Source organism: Labrus mixtus, chromosome 10 (assembly GCF_963584025.1).
Source record: "Labrus mixtus chromosome 10, fLabMix1.1, whole genome shotgun sequence".
NCBI classification, from domain to species: domain Eukaryota; kingdom Metazoa; phylum Chordata; class Actinopteri; order Labriformes; family Labridae; genus Labrus; species Labrus mixtus.
The window spans coordinates 5,059,370-5,080,833 of NC_083621.1; the positions used below are offsets into that span (position 1 = coordinate 5,059,370).

Genomic DNA, 21,464 nt, shown 5'->3' on the forward strand with positions numbered 1-21,464 from the left:
TTTTTGTTCAGATGCTTAACATCTCTGGAGCTGTGGCTATTCATACCTTAAGCACTTCAATTACACTTCCCCTCGGCCTACTCCCCTTTTCCAACCAAATAATGCAGACCCAATTATCATCCCGGTCAAAAGAGGATTTAGTGTTCATTTTGAAGATTTGCATTCACTGGGCGTTTTTCATCACAGCGTGTACGAACCTGAATGTTTTGAGTGAATAGTTGGACTGGTTGCATGAGAGTTTGTAATGAATGAAAAGCCCTAAGCCACAAAGACACGATCGCTGCTGCTTCAGGCGAACAAACACCACGTTTATATCCGATTTGACACATTTTATTTGCCAACAGATTCACCATTTTAGTACATTTTATACTGACCTGGAGGTATTTTCAGGTTTTCTTTTTATATTGGTTTAAGCATTTTATTTTTATTTTATTGGATTCTCACTTGATTTATTTATTTTTAAATCCAAAATAAATGACTCTGTTTTTCTTTTTGATGAAACACTTAAAGGCAGGGTTGGTCATTTTTGAAAACTAGCACAATTTTGAAAGAAGCATTCCCTCAGTGCGCCGTCTGCACCCAACCCCTCCCCTCTGTGCTCCCTCAAAAGCCACGCCCCCTCACTTACATGCTGCAGCGCTGCATTGTGTGGAAACTTGACTATTTTACTTCTCACAAGAGCCAACGATAAACTACAATTCTACAATTCACTTAGCAGACGCTTTTATCCAAAGCGACGTACATCAGAGAGTAAGAACAACACAAGCAAGGATCTAGAAAAAAAGGAACAATGTCAGTAAGAGCAAACGATCAGCTTTGAGTCTGATTGGACACACAGGTGCTGACAGGAAGTGACCAAAGGCAAAGAACAACATTGAGGGCAGTTGTTGAGAGCTCTAATCAGTATAGAAACCATCTTATAAGTCGTCGTTATCAAACAAAAACCATCGTCATTACCATCATCATCATCAATAATATGGAGACCATCATCATTAAGTTAGTAGGTATTCATGAAAGATCTGGGTCTTTAGCTTTTTCTTAAAGGTGCAGAGGGACTCTGCAGATCACATGGAGTTTGGAAGTTCATTCCACCACCGGGGGGCGACAGAGGAGAAGAGTCTAGTCAGCGTCTTAGGACCCTGTTGTGAAGGTTGGATCAGACGCCTTTCATTGGCAGAGCGTAGTGGGCGGGAGGGAGTGTAGACCTGGATCAGAGTTAAAGTAAGGAGGAGACGTTTTTGTTGCTGTATATACTCCGTCATCTGTGACGCTCTTTGAGTGTGAGCTAGAGCATGCAAGGGGTAGAGAGCGGGCAGGGAGACAGGGAGGCGTCTGATTGGTTCATCAGATTGGTACCTTGTGGCAGACATTGGTTGACGTTTTTACAGACTTACAAACTGATACAGATGACAGATTTTCTTTGTTCCTTATTCAGAGAACATGAGTTATTAATTTCTGTCAGGACTTTTCGATTTCCACCAAAATCTTGAAAAAGTTGATCTGGAGAAAATGACCAACCCTGCCTTTAATGATTTGTTAAATCTCTTTCTGCAGGTTTGCACGCTCTGAGGAGAGCCCTCGCAGGTTCCCTCCAACCCTCAGACCAGCAGCTGATGGGGACGGTGACCGTCACTCTGCAGGACCTCCAGTGGGCGATGTCTGTCGTGAAGCCAAGCGCCATGAGGGAGGTCGCCATCGATGTCCCCAAGGTAGGGTTCATCTCTTAGCAGCTCCACATACGAGTCATTCTGCTTAATGTGCCGTGAGCGCACATGCTTCTTCAGGTGATAAACCAGCTCTCTCAGAACGCTCCGTTTTGGTTTGTGTGTCTCTTTAAATGCAATGAGCCCCCTGAGTTTTCCCAGAAGACATCACTCCTCTGTAGCGAGAATAAAAATGGCGGACCTGCGGAAATGTTTTGCTCTAGGCTGGGGGTGGAGTCCATGGGTGGAGATACCAGGGGAGGGGAGGGGATTTTATTTTACCAGAATCCCACTGTGACATCACAAGGAGAGCACATTTGAAACGGAGCATTTTTCTCTGTGATGCAAGACTTATGCAGACCACAAACAAAGGACTGGATGGGTTTCCTTGTTGCATGAATTAATACCGTATGTGCACGTGTTGCAAACTTTAACCTCTGCCCACAGACTTCCAGTCATTAGGAGGTACTACATCCAGAGCGAGACCTTTTTATACAGCAGGAACTATGGCAGAGTGATTAAATGGAGTCAATAGTTCAACAGGTTTAACTAAAAGAATAATGTTTCCTTAAGGTGCTGAGAAGGTCCCTGATGTGGAGGCAGGCTGTGAGTGTGGAAGAAGGGCTGTCTGCAGTTTAATGTGGTCAGGGAATAAATGAATAAATACATGTGATGCTTTCCAGGCTTGGAAAAGAAATGACAGATTAAGGTCCATAATCTTGCCAGAATGTGTCAGTGTGTTTTTTGAACAAGTTAGCCAAGACGAGGGAAAAACAAATGCAGCTGGTGACAAGAAAGCAACATGCATCACAGTGAGATACAAGAGATATGAAATGAAGACACAATAAGAGTGAAAAACATCAACTGAAAAACAGTGTCAACAGATGTTTGTGTAGTTAAATCAGATAGCTGTGAGATTTACTGACAAGCATCACATTAACTTAACATTCAGACATGAGTTGTCTCCCCATAGAGCTTTCCTATTTGGGGTCGTTGGGGGGGGGGTATCTGACCCCAGCTGTCATTGGGAGAGAGTCGGGGTACACCCCTGGACTTTTTACCAGCCAATCACAGGGCTGACATATAGAGACAGACAACCAGCCACATTCACATTCACACCTACTGGCAATTTAGAGTCACCAGTTAACATAACGAGCATGTCTTTGGACTGTGGGAGGAAGCCTGAGAGAACCCACACATGCACGGGGAGAACATGCAGACTCCACACAGAGAGACTCCTGTCAGACGGGGATTCAAACCAGGAACCTTTTTGCTGTAGCAGCTTTTACCACTTCACCACCGTGCATCCCTTCCTTTAACTTATGTGGCAAATTTCATTGAGTAGACCCTAACTGCCATTATCCTGATGATGATTATATAAATTATTAATTAGATATACATATGACTGTGTGCATTAGGTTTTTATGCAGACCCCTAAAGGGACATGGTCAGGAAAAATATCTCATGCACGCCACAAACTCTACCCTGAACACGGGTAAGTTTCCTGTGCTCACGAGAAGATATTGCATACCAACTAGAAAGTATTGCGACATGAACACAAGAAAGTTTTTCTTCCGTGCTGTCTCATAGGAGGAGCTCAGTGGTCTTCTGTCAGCTGGAGATATCTCACAGGGTTTCAAATGCACAGGCGATACTTTCTAGTTTCTGATGTGCACCAGAGACTTTTTGTTTGTATGTTTTCATCCTGTGTCTCTTTAGGCTCTCTGTAGCTAGTTGGGCTTTCTTGACTTCCTTGTTTTATTTATTTATTTATTTATTAGCACACATATAATACATCAAAATAGGATTAACAAAAACATAAAAGGTGTGTCAGGAGAGGTCAAGAAGCCAACAGGCCTCACCTCTTAAGAGACAAATAAATCAACTAAACAAATCGAATGACACAATTTCAAAACAAAATTCAATATAAACACATATACAGTAACCTATACACGTATTCATACACACACACTTAGACACATACAATAGAAATACTGAGAATGTTAACCCTCTATCAGCTAAATGAAACAGGCATGAATATATTAAAATGGGAGTGAATGAGTTAGTTGATGGAAAAAAAAGAAATATATGTTATATGTGCAAAAGTTTGACCTGTTAACATTGCAAGAAATGTTCCTGAGCTGTAAAAAAAACAAAACAGAAACTATCTTTGAAAAACAGGGCTGGTGGCTGGGGGGGGGGGGGTTTGGTATCTTGAGCTTCTCCATTAGCTGTGTTCAACATGTCAAATACTTCATGCTGGAAGATATTAATCATTGAGAGGCATGAGGCAGAGAGTCTACCTCCCCATGCCTGCTCAGTTTCATAAAGTAATCATTAATGAAAGAATTTGCACTGGACCTTTTCTTTGTAATCACCATTAGCTGCCTCTGCAGCATTTGACCTTTCAAGGGGCCTCGTGATGAATTGCACTGCAGGTTTGCATCACATTCTCACTGCTTTATTTAAATCACAAAACAAATACTTGATCTAAACAAAGAGAGAGAGAGAGATAAACCCATGTTCTGAAAACTCTGGACCACTGACTCCTAAAATCACCAGAACTTAAAAATGATGGGGTCAGGCTGAGGAAGAGTTCCTCCACAGCGATGAAGATGAATCACTTTGCTCTCGGCGGATGAAGGGGAGAAAGATAGAGAGAGAGAGGGAGGGAAGGAAGGAGAAGGAGGGATGATAGGACAGTGGTGAGACTCCAGGATGTTTTGGAGTTTGCATGTGCAAGACATAACGGGGCAGGAAGAGGGCTAACATCATCCTCCACCGGTAATTGAAAGCAGATCGGGTCGCTGACGGTTCCTGCCAGCACCCCCCCTCCCCCTCCCCCCCTAAAAAAAAAAGAGAGAGAGGAGGAGGAGAAGAAGAAGAGGAAGAAATGTCCTGCCTATCCCCCCCCCCCCCCATCCCTCTCCTCTCTGCAACACTCTGAGCTCACCCAGAGACGTTCAGTCCTTGCGGCTGGTTCCTGGAAACTGGAGAGAGAGGGAGTGAGTTTGTTTTTTGTTTTTTTCCTCGCTCTCTCTCTCTCTCTCTATCCCCCGAGCGCAGCTGAGCCGAAAAAGGCCAGCCGCAGAGCCCCGGACTTGATTATATCCACATGAGTGCAAACATTTGTTTCTAATCCGTTTTATATAAGAAACTTCCAGCGGTGCCGGATGAATACACTCCTCGAGTTCATCGGAAAAACCTTCTCAGGATCACTTATCTAGAGATTTGAGCTCGGCCGATAACGCCTCCTGATTTATGCTCTATTTACATGTAAATTAATTAAAATGAATTCCTAATCCTGTGTTTGTTTTGGGACCAAGACATTCTTCCTCTTCTTGACATCTTTTTTGTTTACCAAGCATGACTTTTTTTCTATAATCGTCCTCCACTGTGCAGTCTGGCTTTAATATTTTCATTTGTCTAACAAGCCCGTTTATTCCTCCTTTTTAAACTTACTCCTTGTCTCCCTTGGGTTTCTTTTTTTGTGTGTGTGTGTGTGTGTGTGTGTGTGTGTGTGTGTGTGTGTCTGAGAAGTCCCCCCGCCACCCTCCTCTCAAACCCATCAAAGGGGCCAGAGCCTGAGAGGCCCCTTGTAAAGTTCAGAAAACAACAGTAAAAGATAATAACTGGGTCTCGTACCAAAAAGGAAGGGAGGGAACGAGAGGGGGGGGGGAACGCAGCGCAGCGAGGTGTGAGTCAAAACATCGCCTTGTAATTCCACAGACACTTCATTCGTGACAAAAAGCACCTTGCACTTAATTTTCCTTTACATTGTTATTTCTTACAATGACTCCGTTAAGTCTGCGGGGGGAAAAAAGGGGAGATGGAAGTTTATAGTGTTGTGCTGCACATCTGCTTTCTGGGTGGAAAGAGCGGAGGGATTGATTTGTGTTTGAGATGATTGGCAGGTCCGATGATGATGTGGGTCAACTCAGAGGCTTGAGGCCTTTAAATATTACAAAACTACAAAGTCAAGGTCCCATAGCAGCCTCAGAATGCAGATTTTTCTAGATATTTTTTTAATTAAGTTTATATATCAGATGAGGTGGTATTACTCACTAAATCTATCGGACTCGTCCACATTGTCAAACATGACTTTAAAAAATGACCGTCCCTGTCAAAGATTAAAGATAATTGACAATTTTTTATTTACTTTTCTGTAAAAAAAAAAAAATAATAATAATAATTTCATAAAAATATATCTGGAATTATAGATTTGAAAAAAAAAAAAAAAAGCGTATATAATGGTTTGACCAAGTGATGGTGGTGCACGTTTACAACAAGCGGATACCTCCTGTGTTGAAAAATGAAGCCAATGCTGAAGTCCGGTAGTCGCTGGATATGCTAATATCGGCAGATATTATCGGTCTGACTGTAATCCTTACAAACCCAGGTCAGCCACGCATCTAACAGTGCATAACTCCTGTCGTTCATAAAATCTAAACCGATGAGTTATTCAAATATTAAGTTTAGGGTGTGCCCACGAAGACTATAACTAAATCACACTAAAGTTGTTTTTTGTACCAGGATGTAAACATGTTTACTTCTGCTGTAAAAACAGGCTTTTTTTGAATGGGGTGTGACTTGGGGGGCTTTCGGATCCAGCCTCAAGTGGACACTCAAGGAACTGCAGTTTTTTTGCGGTATCGGCTCATTTTATGGCCGATATACGCATATATCACTAGATTTATTCACCAGACAAATTGCATTTAATTGGAGTTTCATTGTATTAAACTAGCAGTTCTCTTTCACCAGCAGATGGCGCTATATAGATTACAACAAGTATGATCACTCTCTAGAGTGTCAAGATTAAAGATAGGGCTAAGAAAGGTATCGGCCGATACATCGGTATCAGATTTTTTCTCCCTCCTCTTCATTGATATTGGTGTCAGGAGGGTTAAAACGCACCTCAGCTCCAGCTAACCTGTCGTTAAGATGACTGGAAGTTAGGTTGAGACAGCATTTCCTGAGTCAGAGCATTGTGGCTTGAAACCTCGGAAAATAAATCCTTCAAACGGGAGCTCCTTGGTGTGCAAATTTTTTTTGCTTCTATATACCTATTTTTTTTTTTTGGATCCATGTCTTTTTTATTTTTTTAATTGAGATACTATTTCAAGCATGGCCACTGCCATCGGCGGGCTTCCAAAGCCGCCTTCAGTAACCAATTAGTGACGTCACTCAGGCTTTGTCCACTTTTATATACAGAATACGTATGGAGTTTTTCAGTTGTCCTTAAACTGTGGATGTTTAAATGTTGCATTACTTTGAGCACTTCAGTTGATTCCATTTTATATTGAATTCAGTTTTATATTGCATCATTTGAGCCTCTTCACAGTCTCAGTTTACTTCGGTACAGCTGCAAACATTTATTACATTTCATCATAACTCACTGTTTTTCCCTTATTTTGCTTTTCCTCGCTCTTCATCCGTCTCTTTAATTGTGTCTCCATTTGTCTCTTTATAATCCTGTTTTCTCTCTGCAAATTTTTTTTTATTTCATTTCATTCCTTTCTGGGCTTTTTAAATGAAATGTTCTGGTTCACATCGCCTGCTTCCGGGCCTATCTCTTCATCATCTCCTCAACACTCCTCTTCCTCCCCTCTCTCGGTCCTCTCAACTCGCTGCGCTGTCCATAAATTGTTCGGTATTTACAGTATGTGGCCAGACGCCAGGTTTCCATTAGGTGCTTCATTCCCCGGAGACGGCGCCGGTGGCCTGGGATGTGTTACCTCTGGATGGAGAGCAGGAGGAGGAGGGTGGAGGGAGGGGGGGGGGGGGGGGGGGAGCGGATGAAGTGAACAAGAGGGGAAGGGAGAGTGGTGAGCTGTAGTCTTTAGACGGTCTGATAGTGAGGGTCAACTGAGAAAGAAGAAGAAAGAAGGAACAGGAGTGCAGAGGAGATAAGACGGATAAGAAACAGGAAAACATTACATCTACACAAACATGTGACCCGGTGACTCATGGCTCTGAGCGGTTATCTGATTTGGGGTTTAACTTAGTAATTATTTATATTTATTATATTTGATGCTATATGCTAGAATGTCTTTGTTTTTTTCCCCAACACATTTCAGTATCGGAGTGTTTGGATGGCATGCTTGTGAATACCCAATCCCGATGGTATTAAAGGTCACATATTATAATCCTTCTCAACAGTTGAGTTCTTCATCCGTGTCTTTAAGGGGATACTTGAAAACCTGATTTGGATATGGACACTTGAATCTGATGCTGGACAAAACCAAGTTTTCCCGGCAGAAAGAGGCAGTGGCATTGTTCCACACACTGTTAGAAGACCAGCCTTTGTTTGTGGATCATTAAGTGCTAACCAACAAGATTAAAAAATGAGCTTTTTTGAGTCAAAAATGTCTGTGACCCTTTAAAAATGAACCGTACAGCAAATATTTGTTTTAAAGACGGTTGAAAGATAGATACTTAAGATTCCTTCTTTTGATTTGTTAGTTTAATCATCATGTCAGAATTATTAGTATTCAAGAAACATCGTTTTAGTAATCAAGGCTGGATTTAGAGAAACCACATTTCCTCACCAAGTATGTAAGAAGCCCAGTTTGAAACAGACAAACTCACCATTAAAATAAGCAAATGTTTGAAATAACGTCAAGGTCAGGATGCATGTTAACACACTGTACAACTTCCTACATAACCGGATTTCTCCAAGTAACATGCTGTCCTCTCTGAATGTATATGCACTCACTCAGGGAGAGAGGGAGAGAGAGGAGGGCACGAGATAAGACGGATAGGAAGCAGAGAGATAGTAAAAAGGAAAGGGTATGAAGTAAAGAGAAAGATTTAAGAGATTGTGGAAAAGGAGGAAAGGAGGTTTGAGAGGCAGAAGAAGTGAAAAAAGGGAGGGAGTAATGGATGTGCAATTAAGAAACAGACGCAAAGGATAACACAGAGAGAGAGGTCTTCCTCTTCTTATCTACTTTATCGCCTCCGGTTGCTCTCCTGTTTCTCACAAATATATTTTTTTCTCCTCTCCCAGCAGTTTGGAAGAATACCGTTGTTGTTTTTTCTTCCTTCCACTCAGGAAGTCAGAGAGTAAAAAAAGGTCATCTGTGTGTGTGTGTGTGTGTGTGTGTGTGTGTGTGTGTGTGTGTGTGTGTGTGTGTGTGTATGTGTGGGTTTACATGAGAACATCTTTGACGTCAGAGTGCAATCAGAATGTGTTTCATTTATTGTTGGCGATATGTTTGTGTTCGAGCTGCCACAGATTGGAGCTGTAAGATACAGAGGAGGCGATCAGGGTGACGTACAGACGTTCATCACTCCAATGTTCATCTTTTAATTTACTTGTCGTCCACCTCCAGTTCAACATACAGTACGTGATGCATTTTGTTTGACTAAATTTTAAATTGATGAATTGACCAAGTTGGAGTAGATGTCACAATTACTTTACATCAGTGGCACATGCATTTTGGTGGCAGAAAAACAGCAAATGCACAGGGAGAGAATCACAGAGCAGCTGTTCTTTTAGTGATTTACATTCTTCTTATATATAATAAACAACTCATTAAATAATTTAAGAAATAGTTGATACTAACCCGGCCATATAAGAACGCAGTTTGCTGTCATTGTGTAGTTGTTTGGCTTGTTTATACTGTAGCTGTGTTTTGTGTCTTTGTTGCTGTCTAGGCGGTACGTCGCTCCTTAAAGGAGCAATATGTAACTCTGACACCTAGTGTTTGACATGGGTACTGCAGTCCAAACTTCAAGTCATTGAAGAGAGATGTCTCACCCCCCCGCCCCCCTCCCCTCGAGAGTTGATGTGACCAACGGTTGCTATGTCGGAGACCTTGAAGCTTCAGTGTTTAGCCAGCTCTGCAGCAGTCATGAAGCCTGTCTCTCTTTTACAAAAGCATTGAACAGTTTGCTTGCCCGGTTGCATCTCTGCAACGTCTATTGGTTTGCCGGTTGCCAAAACGGCCGTGTGGGGTCGCCTTGAAACCGCCTACCTGCTCTGGTCCAAACAAATCAAGACAATTCAGGACCAGAATCTAAACTTAGAAGGAGGACATACTGGCTGCTGCATTGTTGTCAGAGAAGCCAGCACTTCAACATAGCATGTTTCCTTAATGTCTGATCATATAGTAAGATCATTTTATGATTTATTTCAGTAGATATCTTACATATTGCTCACTTAATACACAAATCCTACCGTCAAATCTCCGTTTTCAACATCCTGGACATGACCGGGAAGTACAAAATTGTGTGCGTCCAAAGATTTGTAAGCCTTGACTTCTTTTTCTTTAGTATAGACGCTGGGTTTCTACAGAGATGTCCATCCACTGTAACCGATGACCCTCTGGTTCCCAACCCAAGTCCTTAGAGACTGAGCCACTGCCGCCCAATGGCAGTACAGTATTGAATACATGTTCAGTATTTGAAAATGAAAGGAGATCTTGTATTTCCTTACTTGTGTTGACAGCCATCTGCAGAAAAAAGTTAAAAACGTTTTGGTCTTCTGATGACTCTGTGTACTGTGTCTCCACCTTCCAGGTCCGCTGGTCGGACGTCGGTGGGATGGAGGAGGTGAAGCTGAAGCTGAAGCAGGCCGTGGAGTGGCCCCTGACGCACCCGGAGGCCTTCACCAGAATGGGGATCCAGCCCCCTAAAGGAGTCCTGCTCTACGGACCCCCAGGGTGCTCCAAGACTATGATAGCCAAGGCCCTGGCTAACGAGAGCGGGCTCAACTTTCTGGCTATTAAAGTGAGTTTAAATCGATATGTTTTTATTTTCACAGAGAAGTATCTTTTGTCTATGTCCTGATACACTGAAAAGTGAACATGTAGCTGTTTACCATTTAAATACGATTAATTTGAAGGAGAAAATGTGGATCCCCTTCAAAATGACTTGTACTTTGAGTCCGACTGGACACACAGGTGCTGACAGGAAGTGACCAGAGGCAAAGCACAACATTGAGGGCAGTTCTTGAGAGCTCTAATCAGTATAGAAACCATCTTATAAGTCGTCGTTATCAAACAAAAACCATCGTCATTACCATCATCATCATCAATAATATGGAGACCATCATCATTAAGTTAGTAGGTATTCATGAAAGAGCTGGGTCTTTAGCTTTTTCTTAAAGGTGCAGAGGGACTCTGCAGATCCAATGGAGTTTGGAAGTTCATTCCACCACCGGGGGGCGACAGAGGAGAAGAGTCTTAGTCAGAGACTTAGGACCCTGTTGTGAAGGTTGGATCAGACGCCTTTCATTGGCAGAGCGTAGTGGGCGGGAGGGAGTGTAGACCTGGATGAGAGAGTTAAAGTGAGGAGGAGACGTTTTTGTCGCTGTTTTGTCAGCATTTTCAGGAGTTTATTGCACGTGTGAAACTACCCTTATTGTTATTCCTGAGGACGATATACATCTTACATCAACCTACCGCATAATGAATTCATCATCCACATCCTACACACACAGTGTACTGAATGTCTCATAGTGGAGATGTTTCAATGCCTTGATGACCTGGAGGGCGTTCTGACTGCACAGCTTCCTGTGCAGAAAGCTTCCCTGTCTGACCTCTGACCCTGTGTTTGTCCCCTCTCATTCATCACCTCATCCTCTCCGCTGCCCCCCCCACCACCCCCCCGTCACCCTCACCCTGGGTCCTATTCAGACCTGGTTGACAGAGATTGATTGATCAGCTTGCTGAATTTTTTGATCAGTAGATACTTTCAAAGCTGTTGCCGTGTGAGACGGAGAGCATCGACAGAATCTCTCATTCAGGCTCATTTAGGACGTCTGCAGATCACGGTGTGATTTTCAGCCTTGTTTGTGGAGTTTTAGAATAGAATAGAATAGATGTTTATTGCCATTTGTACAGGTACAGGACAGTACAGGTACATTGGAATTTTTGTGCATTTCTCCCTGAGTCAGCTTCTACAAAAAAGTTAAACTTATATATAAAATAGAATAACATTATAAGAAAAAAAAGAGTAGAAAAGTACAAATAAATAAAATAAATAAAATAAATAAAATAAATAAAATAAATAAAATAAATAAAATAAATAAATAAGTTGTAGTAACAGCTAAGTAAATTAAAATAAACTGTACAGAAGCTATACACTGTATTAAAGCAAAGATATAATACAAAAAATAACAAAGGGGAAAACTGTACAATGAAATGAAAATATAAATATGTTTTCTTGTCTCTACTTTCTACATCTCTTGTTGCACCTGAGGTTATTGCACACATATTTTTCACAATATATAATTACACTGTTTTTTGTTTTTAAGGTTAATATTGCTGTTAATATTTACTTCACAAAATAAGGAGACAGGGTCGAAAGGTTTCCCTGAATTAAAGACAAAATACTTCTTCAGATGCAACTTAGATTTCTAAACAGCCACCGCAGCACAAAAAAAGAAATGTAAATAATGTGAGGTTTCTTAAATCAGGTCATAAATAAGATAATTTCCTCTTACCAGGCTGTGTTTTTGTCTTGATTATCTTAAATGAATACATATATGTTGCATGCTAAAGATGATATTTGACTTGAACTAGAAACTAACCTGGGTTACTTAGAAAAAAAAAGAGATGTGCCAATCAGAAATCAGGGAATGGGAGTGGGGAACGACATGAGGTAAAGCAGACCACTTTTTACATATTTTGGGGGTTAAATACATTTGTGCAGGAGCGTATCAAGAGAGGTGACCATGGGTGGCATTGGCCCCTTTGAAATCTTATTGTCCACTCCAGGTGCCACCTCAAGGTCCTTGACTGTTATTTGCTGTTTGTCTCACCAGAGGTTGAAATCCAGTTTTTAGGCTGTGGTGCAACAACAGGCTGCTCATTGTTTTCAGTGTGCAGATGTTTGTTTGTAATTTTTTTAAATACTTTAAAGTCTTTATATGTGATTGTTCACACTTAAATATAATAGAAATCAAGTATATCCTCTGAAAATAACTCTGTGAGTCATGACTGTCTACAATGGGTGTAACACCCGAGTCCCACTGTCTGTGATGTTTTCAGAGTTTTCAGAGTCCTATCTTCACTTTGTTTACATCGCCCGGACAGCCGGCTCCTCCCCTCGCATATAAAAGTTGTTTAATTGAGGGACTAGAGAAAAGAAGAATAACATACTGTACTCACTGCTTAACTGTGTTTCTAGATCACGCTCATTTCAGGTAAATTTACATGCAGTGTGAAGATACGAGCATAATAAAGATCGCTAGCATTAGCATGCTAACACAACAATGCAGCGCGAGTTGTTTTGGTTTCATGCTGGTGCTGAAGGGCGACATCTGCTGGATGAAAAAAATTGCATATAAAGCCTTTAAATTGTGAGTTTAAACATTAATACATATTGTTTTGAGTCCTTGAAGAGTCAAGCTAAGAAGATTTTGACAGTTGATGTGTGCCTACAGAAGGGGTAAATAAATGCTCTTTATAATAGTATCTGCACCTAAACCTCTAAACTTCAGGCCCCCCCTCAGCACAGGCCAGAGTCCCAGTTTGGCCACCCTAGTCCAAAAAAGTCTGGACACGCCCCTGCATTTGTCCCTAAACATGTAAAGGTACATCCCAAGTTTGAGCAGTCAGAGGATATTTTGTTGTCACTTTCACTCTGATGTTTGTGGGACATCATCTCTGCTGTTGGATTGTGTTTTGTGTTGAACACAAAGGTGATATCAAAAGGCCTGTTCTTGAATTCTTGTGCAAAAGTTCTTCAAGTCATCAGAAAGAGTGCGTGCTTTGTGAAGACGGGTTTAAAAAACATCCTGTCCCTCCTGCTGAAAGCCGCTCCACACCATCTGCAATAACAGTATCAGGTTTTTCCAGTGCAGCGGTTGCTTTGACATAGATACGTATCCAGATTTAAATGTGGATACTTTAAGGCTCAGCCTGTTTCCTCTGCGCGAAAAAAAGCCCTATTATCATCTTGTCAATTTCAGTTTCCTCCCACAGCAGCCACTCACACACACACACACACACACACACACACACACACACACACACACACACACACACACACTCACATCCGCAGAGTCATTCATACACAAACACACACACAAAGACACACACACACACACACAGACAGGCTTGTATCTCCTCACTGTCAATGGTTTTAGACTCACCATGTCCAGCTCTTGGCTCGGCCACAGAGAGAGAGGAACCTGGGATTAATGAGTCAACCCTCCACACTTACTGCAGGAGACAAAAAGGGCTGGGAGTTAAGTGTCGTCTCCCCCCGTCAGCACGGAGGTGTTGAAAGGGTGGATTGCAGGGGAGGAAGTTCTTGTGAGGGCTGAGTGGATGTTTATCTGCTTGTGAGTGAGGGAGAGACAAGGGAGGAAAGGACTGAAGGAGACGAGAGAGAGAGGGTATTAAAGGTTCAGTTAGTAGAAGCAGACAGAATAATATAAGTAATGGTGTTTACAGGACAGGAAGTGTTAGGCAGAGGTTTCTTTTTGGCTGTATTTGAAGTTAGTTCATACAGTTGGCTAGCTCAATAAGCAAAATGCAGCTTTGATATAAAAACAAAGAACATTGTAATATGTATTTGTGTAATTAGGAAATGTTTCCTGTTAACTTAAAGGTCCCATATTATACTTTTTCTGGTTTTATATGCTCTTTAGTGTGTTTTCAAAGTGTCCTGTGCATGTTTAGGCACATCTATGTGCAAAAATTCAAAGTCCGCGGAAATGCCGTTTCACCTACGTCCTCCTGTTAGCTGTAGCATTAGCCGCATGTAACGCTCGGTTCTAGCCCCCCTCGATAAAAATTTGTCAGTCCGACGTCATTGTCAGTGTGAGATCACTGATCTAAGCCCATTGGCTTGTTGTGGCAAGCCCAGCAGCTCATGTTGCACGCCCGTTAACTTCTGTAGCACGTCCACGATATGCCGTAGCCTGCGGTAGCACAGTAGTGCTAAGGTGCTAATGTTTATGCTCCCCTCGGACGGAGCCAGTGGCTGCATTCCCAATATGGTAAAAGAGGCGGGACATTTCCGAGAACCGTGCTGAGCAACTGACCAATAACGACAGAGCGGATCGGCAGACCAATCAGATCAGACTTGGCCCACGTGGGGTCTAACAGTGTGGGCTCAACAGAGTGTATCTGACGGACTCAGAGTGTAGAGGGAGCAAGGAGGAGCAGTACATGAAAACAGACACTTTTTTTTCAGACTTTATCTATTGTGAACGTACAAAAGTAGATACATAGATTAAATATACAAACCCCAAAAAGGGCATAATATGGGCTCTTTAAATGCCTGACATGATGGATAAGTCTCCTCCTCTGTCAGAAAACAAGAAAACATATTTTACAGTAATCAGGTAGGACCCAAAGGTTTGTCTTTGAGAGTCTTAGTTAAACCTCTCTCCTCTGCAACCCACCAGGACTTATACTATAAGTTAATATATATATGTATCTGAATTCACAAATTAGTTGTAATTGATCTCTTTTTTTCCGTTTCTGTTGAGCAGAAATCATTTAATACTTGAAGTGAACTCGGACAGCGTAGATCACTGACGAGGTCATTAACCTGGGCTTCTTCATCTGTACATATCGAGTATTATTTTCAAAGCTATAATAAATTGGTCAACATTAACGATTGTTTGTTAAAATGATCGCGCAGAAACAGACTCGCTGTCCACACTGCACATGTTCAATATAATCAGTATAACATCTAGTGCTTTTATTTTGAAGGTGGAGAAATGGAATAGCGATGCTTTAACAGCGGCGTGCCTTATAAAGTTTCCCCCCCGTGTTACCAAAAGTCTAAGCACAACATTTCAGTCCTGGGTATGGACATCATTAATGCACCACTATCTCGACTTTGTAAAACAAGCTAACGAGCTCTGTTGAGCGAGAAAAGCGAAAGAAAATGAAGACAAAATGTCCTGCACCACGCTGATCGCCCTCGTTCCTCGTCCATGTACACCCCCAGCCCTGACGTCATCTTTTGTTACTGTTTTGATCGCGAGCCCCCTGGTGGTGGAATCTACATACTGCCCCTTTAAACCAGTAAACTAAAGTAGCCAGCTCAGTGTGGATTCAGCAGCAAGTGGTTGCATTAAAATCTGAACCAGCGAGATAAACAAGAGAGGCAATTAATCACTAGATTTATAAAACTCCTGAGAAAGGTTTTCCTTTTTTTGCATGTTTGAACCCAAAACCTTTTTTTTTTTTTGTCCATGTTGCTCACACTGTTGATCCTCACTTTATGTGTAGCAGTACTACTGGAGAGGGCTGTAGTAGCAGACCTGGCACTGTAGTGTTGACACAGTGGGTACATTTCTATATTTGCCAGCTGAGACACAGATGTCACACACACACACACACACACACACACACACACACACACACACACGCACACACGCACGCACACACACACATGTCATTCTCACGCTGCGTTATCGCTGTTTCACTTCGTTCCTCTTTTTAATCTGAAAAAGACGCCACAGAGCAGCAGCTGCTTCTCCGCTCTGAATGTTCAATAGAGACACCATGTGAAACTTCAGAATAAATAATATGTATATAAGTATATATAATATCTAATCATGATTAATGATGATGATGATGACATGATTGAACACTTGTAATTCTACATTATCTCTAGAGATCTGTAAGGTCGGCTTTGCTTTTTCATCAGCAGTTGATTTTTTTTGTGATCAATTTTTTATTTAGAAATGTACAAAGAAATGACATCATATATAACAGCTGTTTTCCCCTTTACGTCCCCCACCCCCCTAGAGCACATACATTTAATACATTTCAATACATAATACATTTACTTTAAAAGTGCATATGTGAAAACATCAGGATCAATCAAAACATTCAAACCTTCCCCCCCACCCTCATCAGCAGTTGATTCTTAATAAAACAAGACGAAGCTCAATCACTATACTATTTTAATTCCCAAGTAAGGGATAATTTATAGACTGAAGGTTACTATTGCAAAAATGGGTCCCAATGTGACCGAGGTCTTTTATCCATTGGTACCCTGCAGCAAAAAACAAAACAAAAAATAGAACAACTATAAACACATTTAAAATAATGACATAGACGTTTAAACACACAAAGAAGTAAAAAATCAATTCACACACTTCATGGTAATTCACAATTTGATCCAAATAAATACTTAAAAACATTGAACTCATCAGTTCTTCAGTGACTCAATGTGTTCAGATATCTGGTGTCAATAACAACAGAGACAGAATAAAGCTGGACATTAACCATACTCTTTTGAAAGATATTTTTTGGGGCGCATTTTTTGCCCTTATTGGATAAGACATGCAGCGATGGGGACGAGGTTGGATTTGAACCCACTTTTACAACTACAACAAGAAATGTTTCCACATTGTGAGGATCAAAACGGTATCAGAAAACATATTCATATAGATAGAGAGATACTTTATTGATCCCGAGGGAAATTCAAAGCATCCAGTAGCAGGTTACAAAGACTTATATGACATGAAACATTTGTTACAATTAACCACAAAACCGACCCCCCCCCCCATACATATATATTAACCCGAAAAAAAGATTTTAAGAATACCCCTAGATGAATCACATTTTCTTAAGCAATGTTTAAAAAGAAGAAAATTATCAAAAAACAGACATTAAATAACAGTCAGTGCAAACATTAAAGGTGCAATTTAAATTTAAATAATTGTGAGGTGATCATTAAAGTGTCCAACTAGAGGCTGACTCTTGGGACAGCTGTGCAGATGGAAAATGGAAAAAAGGAAGATTTAGTCCAAGTGTCACTGTGTGCTTTCCCCCACTCAATTCAAAAACACTCAATTCTAATTACAGTTAACAGTTTAAGTGTTGTTCCTTCAGCTAGATGTTCCTAATCCTCTGAAATCTCCAGATATTTGACTTTCAGACATAAAAAACCCACATTAACTGAGACCTGATGAAGCCAGCTCATATAGCATGTAGCATGTAGCATGTAGCATGTAGTTGCTTGAAATGACGCAGTATTGTCTTAAACGGTCCTATCCTGTCCTATAATGTTTCAAACTACTCGGGCCTGACTTGTACATTTGTCGACCTCGACTTCTTCCAGGGTCCAGAATTACTGAGCAAGTATGTTGGAGAGTCCGAACGAGCTGTGAGGGAGGTAAGTCCATTTATTCCCCATTTCCTGATTATTACAATGAAAGGTTAAAAAAATGGCCGGTTGATATTGTTGTTGTGATAAAGTTCTGCAATCTTATATTCTGTTTACCCCTCCGAAATAAAGCGTCGCCTCTGTAGATATATTTAGCAGCTGATGTAAGAAGCAGATGGTCCTAAATGTTACTAAGACATTAATGAGTGCTGTATTTCCTGTGTATGCGTGCACCCTCAATGATTCATTCCTCCTGTTCAACATTTGTTTTTCCTGTCTCCTGTTTTTGCCCGACTCCTTGTTTGCAGGTGTTTCGGAAGGCGAGGGCCGTCGCTCCGTCCGTCGTCTTCTTTGATGAGATCGACGCTCTCGCCAGTGAAAGAGGAAGGTACAGTGTGTGGATTTTTAGCGTTTAATGTTTTTTTTTTTACTTTATGGAAAGATGTCTCAAATGAGACCACAAAAATCGATACCAAAAAATAAGTTCCTGCTCATTTGATGAATGTTCACTTCCTGACTCAGAGCTCCTCAAGTGATTGTTCATGTTGACCACCAGCAACACTGCGGTCATTCATCGCCCGGCGGCGGTGACAAATGCTCAGTCATCGCTGCGGTCTGCTTTAATTTTACCGTCCTCATCGCCCTGTCTCACAAAGATTCACTTATGAACGGATAGAGCAAAAACATCCTAAAAAAGTCTCTGCATGACTTGCTCTATCGGTTCCCATGGCGACCGCTCTTTTGCGGCTTTTTCCTCTACCGGGGCGGACACACACAGAACACAGTCTTGTCCGGAGGCGTTTTGGTGGGATGGCACTGGGAACATCTGTGGCTTAAAGGAAAGAGGACGGAGGGGAGGGGAGGGGAGGGGGGGGGCGGACAGAGGACACAGACCGGAGGCGCACAAACACTTCATTGTGCCCGTCCATGGCAGATGGGGAAGGCCAAATATGCAGCGTGCTTCCTGGTAAACCAGCCGATGAAACTAAATGTAGGAGGGAGCACTGAGAGGCCAACTCAAACTTTTTTTTATGAGAGCTTCAAGTGCTGTAAGAAACATATTCTAATGCATCTGTTATTGTCAAAGTGGATCAGGAAACTGAGAACTACATCTCAACAGGATGTGTTGAACGAACATTTCTGTTCCATCACATTTGACCGTTTTTTTAAAAACCTCCATTTATTTAAAAAAAAAAAATCACAATTTATGATTAGAAATATTTAAGTTCCGATCATGACGATGTGCCTCGAGCTTTGGTTTGAGGAGTTGCAGAGTTGGCAGGTTTTCTTCCGAGCCGTATGAGGAAACCTCAGACCTTGCCAGGGCGGGAAATCCTCACAAATTGGCCCGATGTGAGATGGCACCGATGGTCACAGCCTCACCAAGTCGACCTACTCTCCTTGCCAATGTTGGCTCGCCGCTTTGACCCTGTCATTTAAAAAAAAAAAAAAAAAAAACGACTTCAGAGCTGACGAGATCTTTCCTCTCCTTCTCGGTGGCTTTGGGACCATCTCTTCGGGCGCCGCTCCCTAACCTATAGGCCGACCCTGCCTGGTTTATGTAAATCCAACAATCTCCTGACGTTTTAGTCGATTGATGGTCTAGTTTGCTGTTTAGGCTGCATTCCATTTTGCGGGACGAGACCTCCTGGGCTTCTAACACACTGACACTGAAGGGTTACACACTGCTCTGATAAAAAGATGATATGCCAATTTACCTGTGCTGCTTTTTCAAAATGCGATCCGCCCACTGTGTGACTTTACATCTGGGGATGTAAGGCGGGGAGACAAAGCCCCTTTAAGTGGAGCTTCTCCCTCAACTAGTGGCGGTCGGCTGCATTACAGCTTACAATTCTACAATTCTACAATTCACTCAGCAGACGCTTTTATCCAAAGAGTAAGTACAACACAAGCAAGGATCTAGAAAAAAGGGAACCTGACCTTCCTTTTAGGAGACGACCGACTCTACCAACTGAGCCACAGCTAACCCGGCTTTTAAGTAGTCAATCAAGTTTGTAGTTGAGTCCATTTCTGGTAGCCGTACTTACTATCAGAAATGTTTTGCACCCAGGATAGGTGCCCCCTGCTGGCCATGAAATAGAATGCAGGTTTAAGGCCATTTAACTTTTTTTTTTTTTTTTACCATCTCCTGAACTCATTTGTTTCCTCCACTCCTTCCCTTGGTTCCTCTCCTTGTCTCTCCCTCCTTCTTTTCTATATGCATTGAGTAATTCTGTTGAGCTGTACTTCAAGTTAACAAAAGGTCCAAATTCTACAATTCTACAATTCACTTAGCAGACACTTTTATCCAAAGCGACGTACAGAGAGTAAGAACAACACAAGCAAGGATCTAGAAAAAAGGGAACAATGTCAGTAAGAGCAAACGATCAGCTTTGAGTCTGATTGGACACACAGGTGCTGACAGGAAGTGACCAGAGGCAAATCACAACATTGAGGGCAGTTCTTGAGAGCTCTAATCAGTATAGAAACCATCTTATAAGTCGTCGTTATCAAACAAAAACCATCGTCACTACCATCATCATCATCAATAATATGGAGACCATCATCATTAAGTTAGTAGGTATTCATAAAGAGCTGGGTCTTTAGCTTTTTCTTAAAGGTGCAGAGGGACTCAGCAGATCACATGGAGTTTGGAAGTTCATTCCACCACCGGGGGGCGACAGAGGAGGAGAGTCTCTTAGCTTAGACACAACATTTCACCAGTTTTTTTGGCCTATAAAATTTAAAAAAATAGGAATGACAAGGTGCCTTCGTTTAATCGTATGGTCATCCGCACTTTCTACATTCATCCGTTTCAGACTTCCAAACAGTCCAGCTAGATAAACCAGATATTTCAGTTGGCTGCTTTTTGTTCTTTGATGTTTTTAGTGCTGCCTTGACGTCTTTCCAGAACAGGATACGACTCTATTGCAGCTTGTCTTCATCAATCAGTTATTTCTTCCAGTGGGACTGACAAGTTCTCTCAGCTTTTTTTTTCTTTTTTTTCTGCAGTATGATTGAGCTGCACTCCTTCCTTATCTTGATGTTCACTTTTGCAAATGTACTCTGGTTCTGCAGACAGCTTCCCCCCCCCCCCCCCCCCCCCCCCCCCCCCCTCCCGTAATGCAGTACAGCGTGAGAGTCTGTCAGCTGGACGTTGGGCTGGACCCGTGCCTCGAGGCCACTCGCCATTTTAAAAAAAAATGCACTTAGCGCTGATCTATAAAGGTTATTTATTGGTCTTCACTTCCTGCCATGTTTAATCAATGAAGTGGCTTAGAGAATTCAAGAATTGTTGACACAACCAGACAGTCTCTGCTGTATTTTCTGTGTGTGTGTGTGTGTGTGTGTGTGTGTGTGTGTGTGTGTGTGTGTGTGTGTGTGTGTGTGTGTGTGTGTGTGTGTGTGTGTGTGTGTGTGTGTGTGTGTGTGTGTGTGTGTGTGTGTGTGTGTGTGTGTGTGTGTGTGTGTGTGTGTTTTTCTTTTCCTCTCGAGGCAGGAGATGAGAAGCACCTGTAAATCTGTCAGCCTACCTGCCACGAGTTCAAACTGGTGGAATGAAATGAAAAAGACAGAAAGAAGACAGGAAGAGAGGCGAGCAAGGGGGGGGGGGCAAACACAGATAAATGTTAGATACAGGCGGGGGATTGACAGGGCAAAAAGACAAGAAGAAGA

General features: G+C 41.9%; 1 protein-coding gene across 1 annotated transcript in view; it reads left to right on the plus strand.

Annotated features, from left to right (window-relative positions):
• afg2a (AFG2 AAA ATPase homolog A) overlaps positions 1–21,464 on the plus strand; it is a 149,336-nt gene that overhangs the window by 26,069 nt on the left and 101,803 nt on the right. The window contains exons 11-14 of the mRNA XM_061047682.1: positions 1,555–1,709; positions 10,224–10,433; positions 17,745–17,798; positions 18,098–18,177. Coding sequence (XP_060903665.1) covers positions 1,555–1,709; positions 10,224–10,433; positions 17,745–17,798; positions 18,098–18,177 — 499 coding nt within the window. The remainder of the gene's footprint in view (positions 1–1,554; positions 1,710–10,223; positions 10,434–17,744; positions 17,799–18,097; positions 18,178–21,464) is intronic.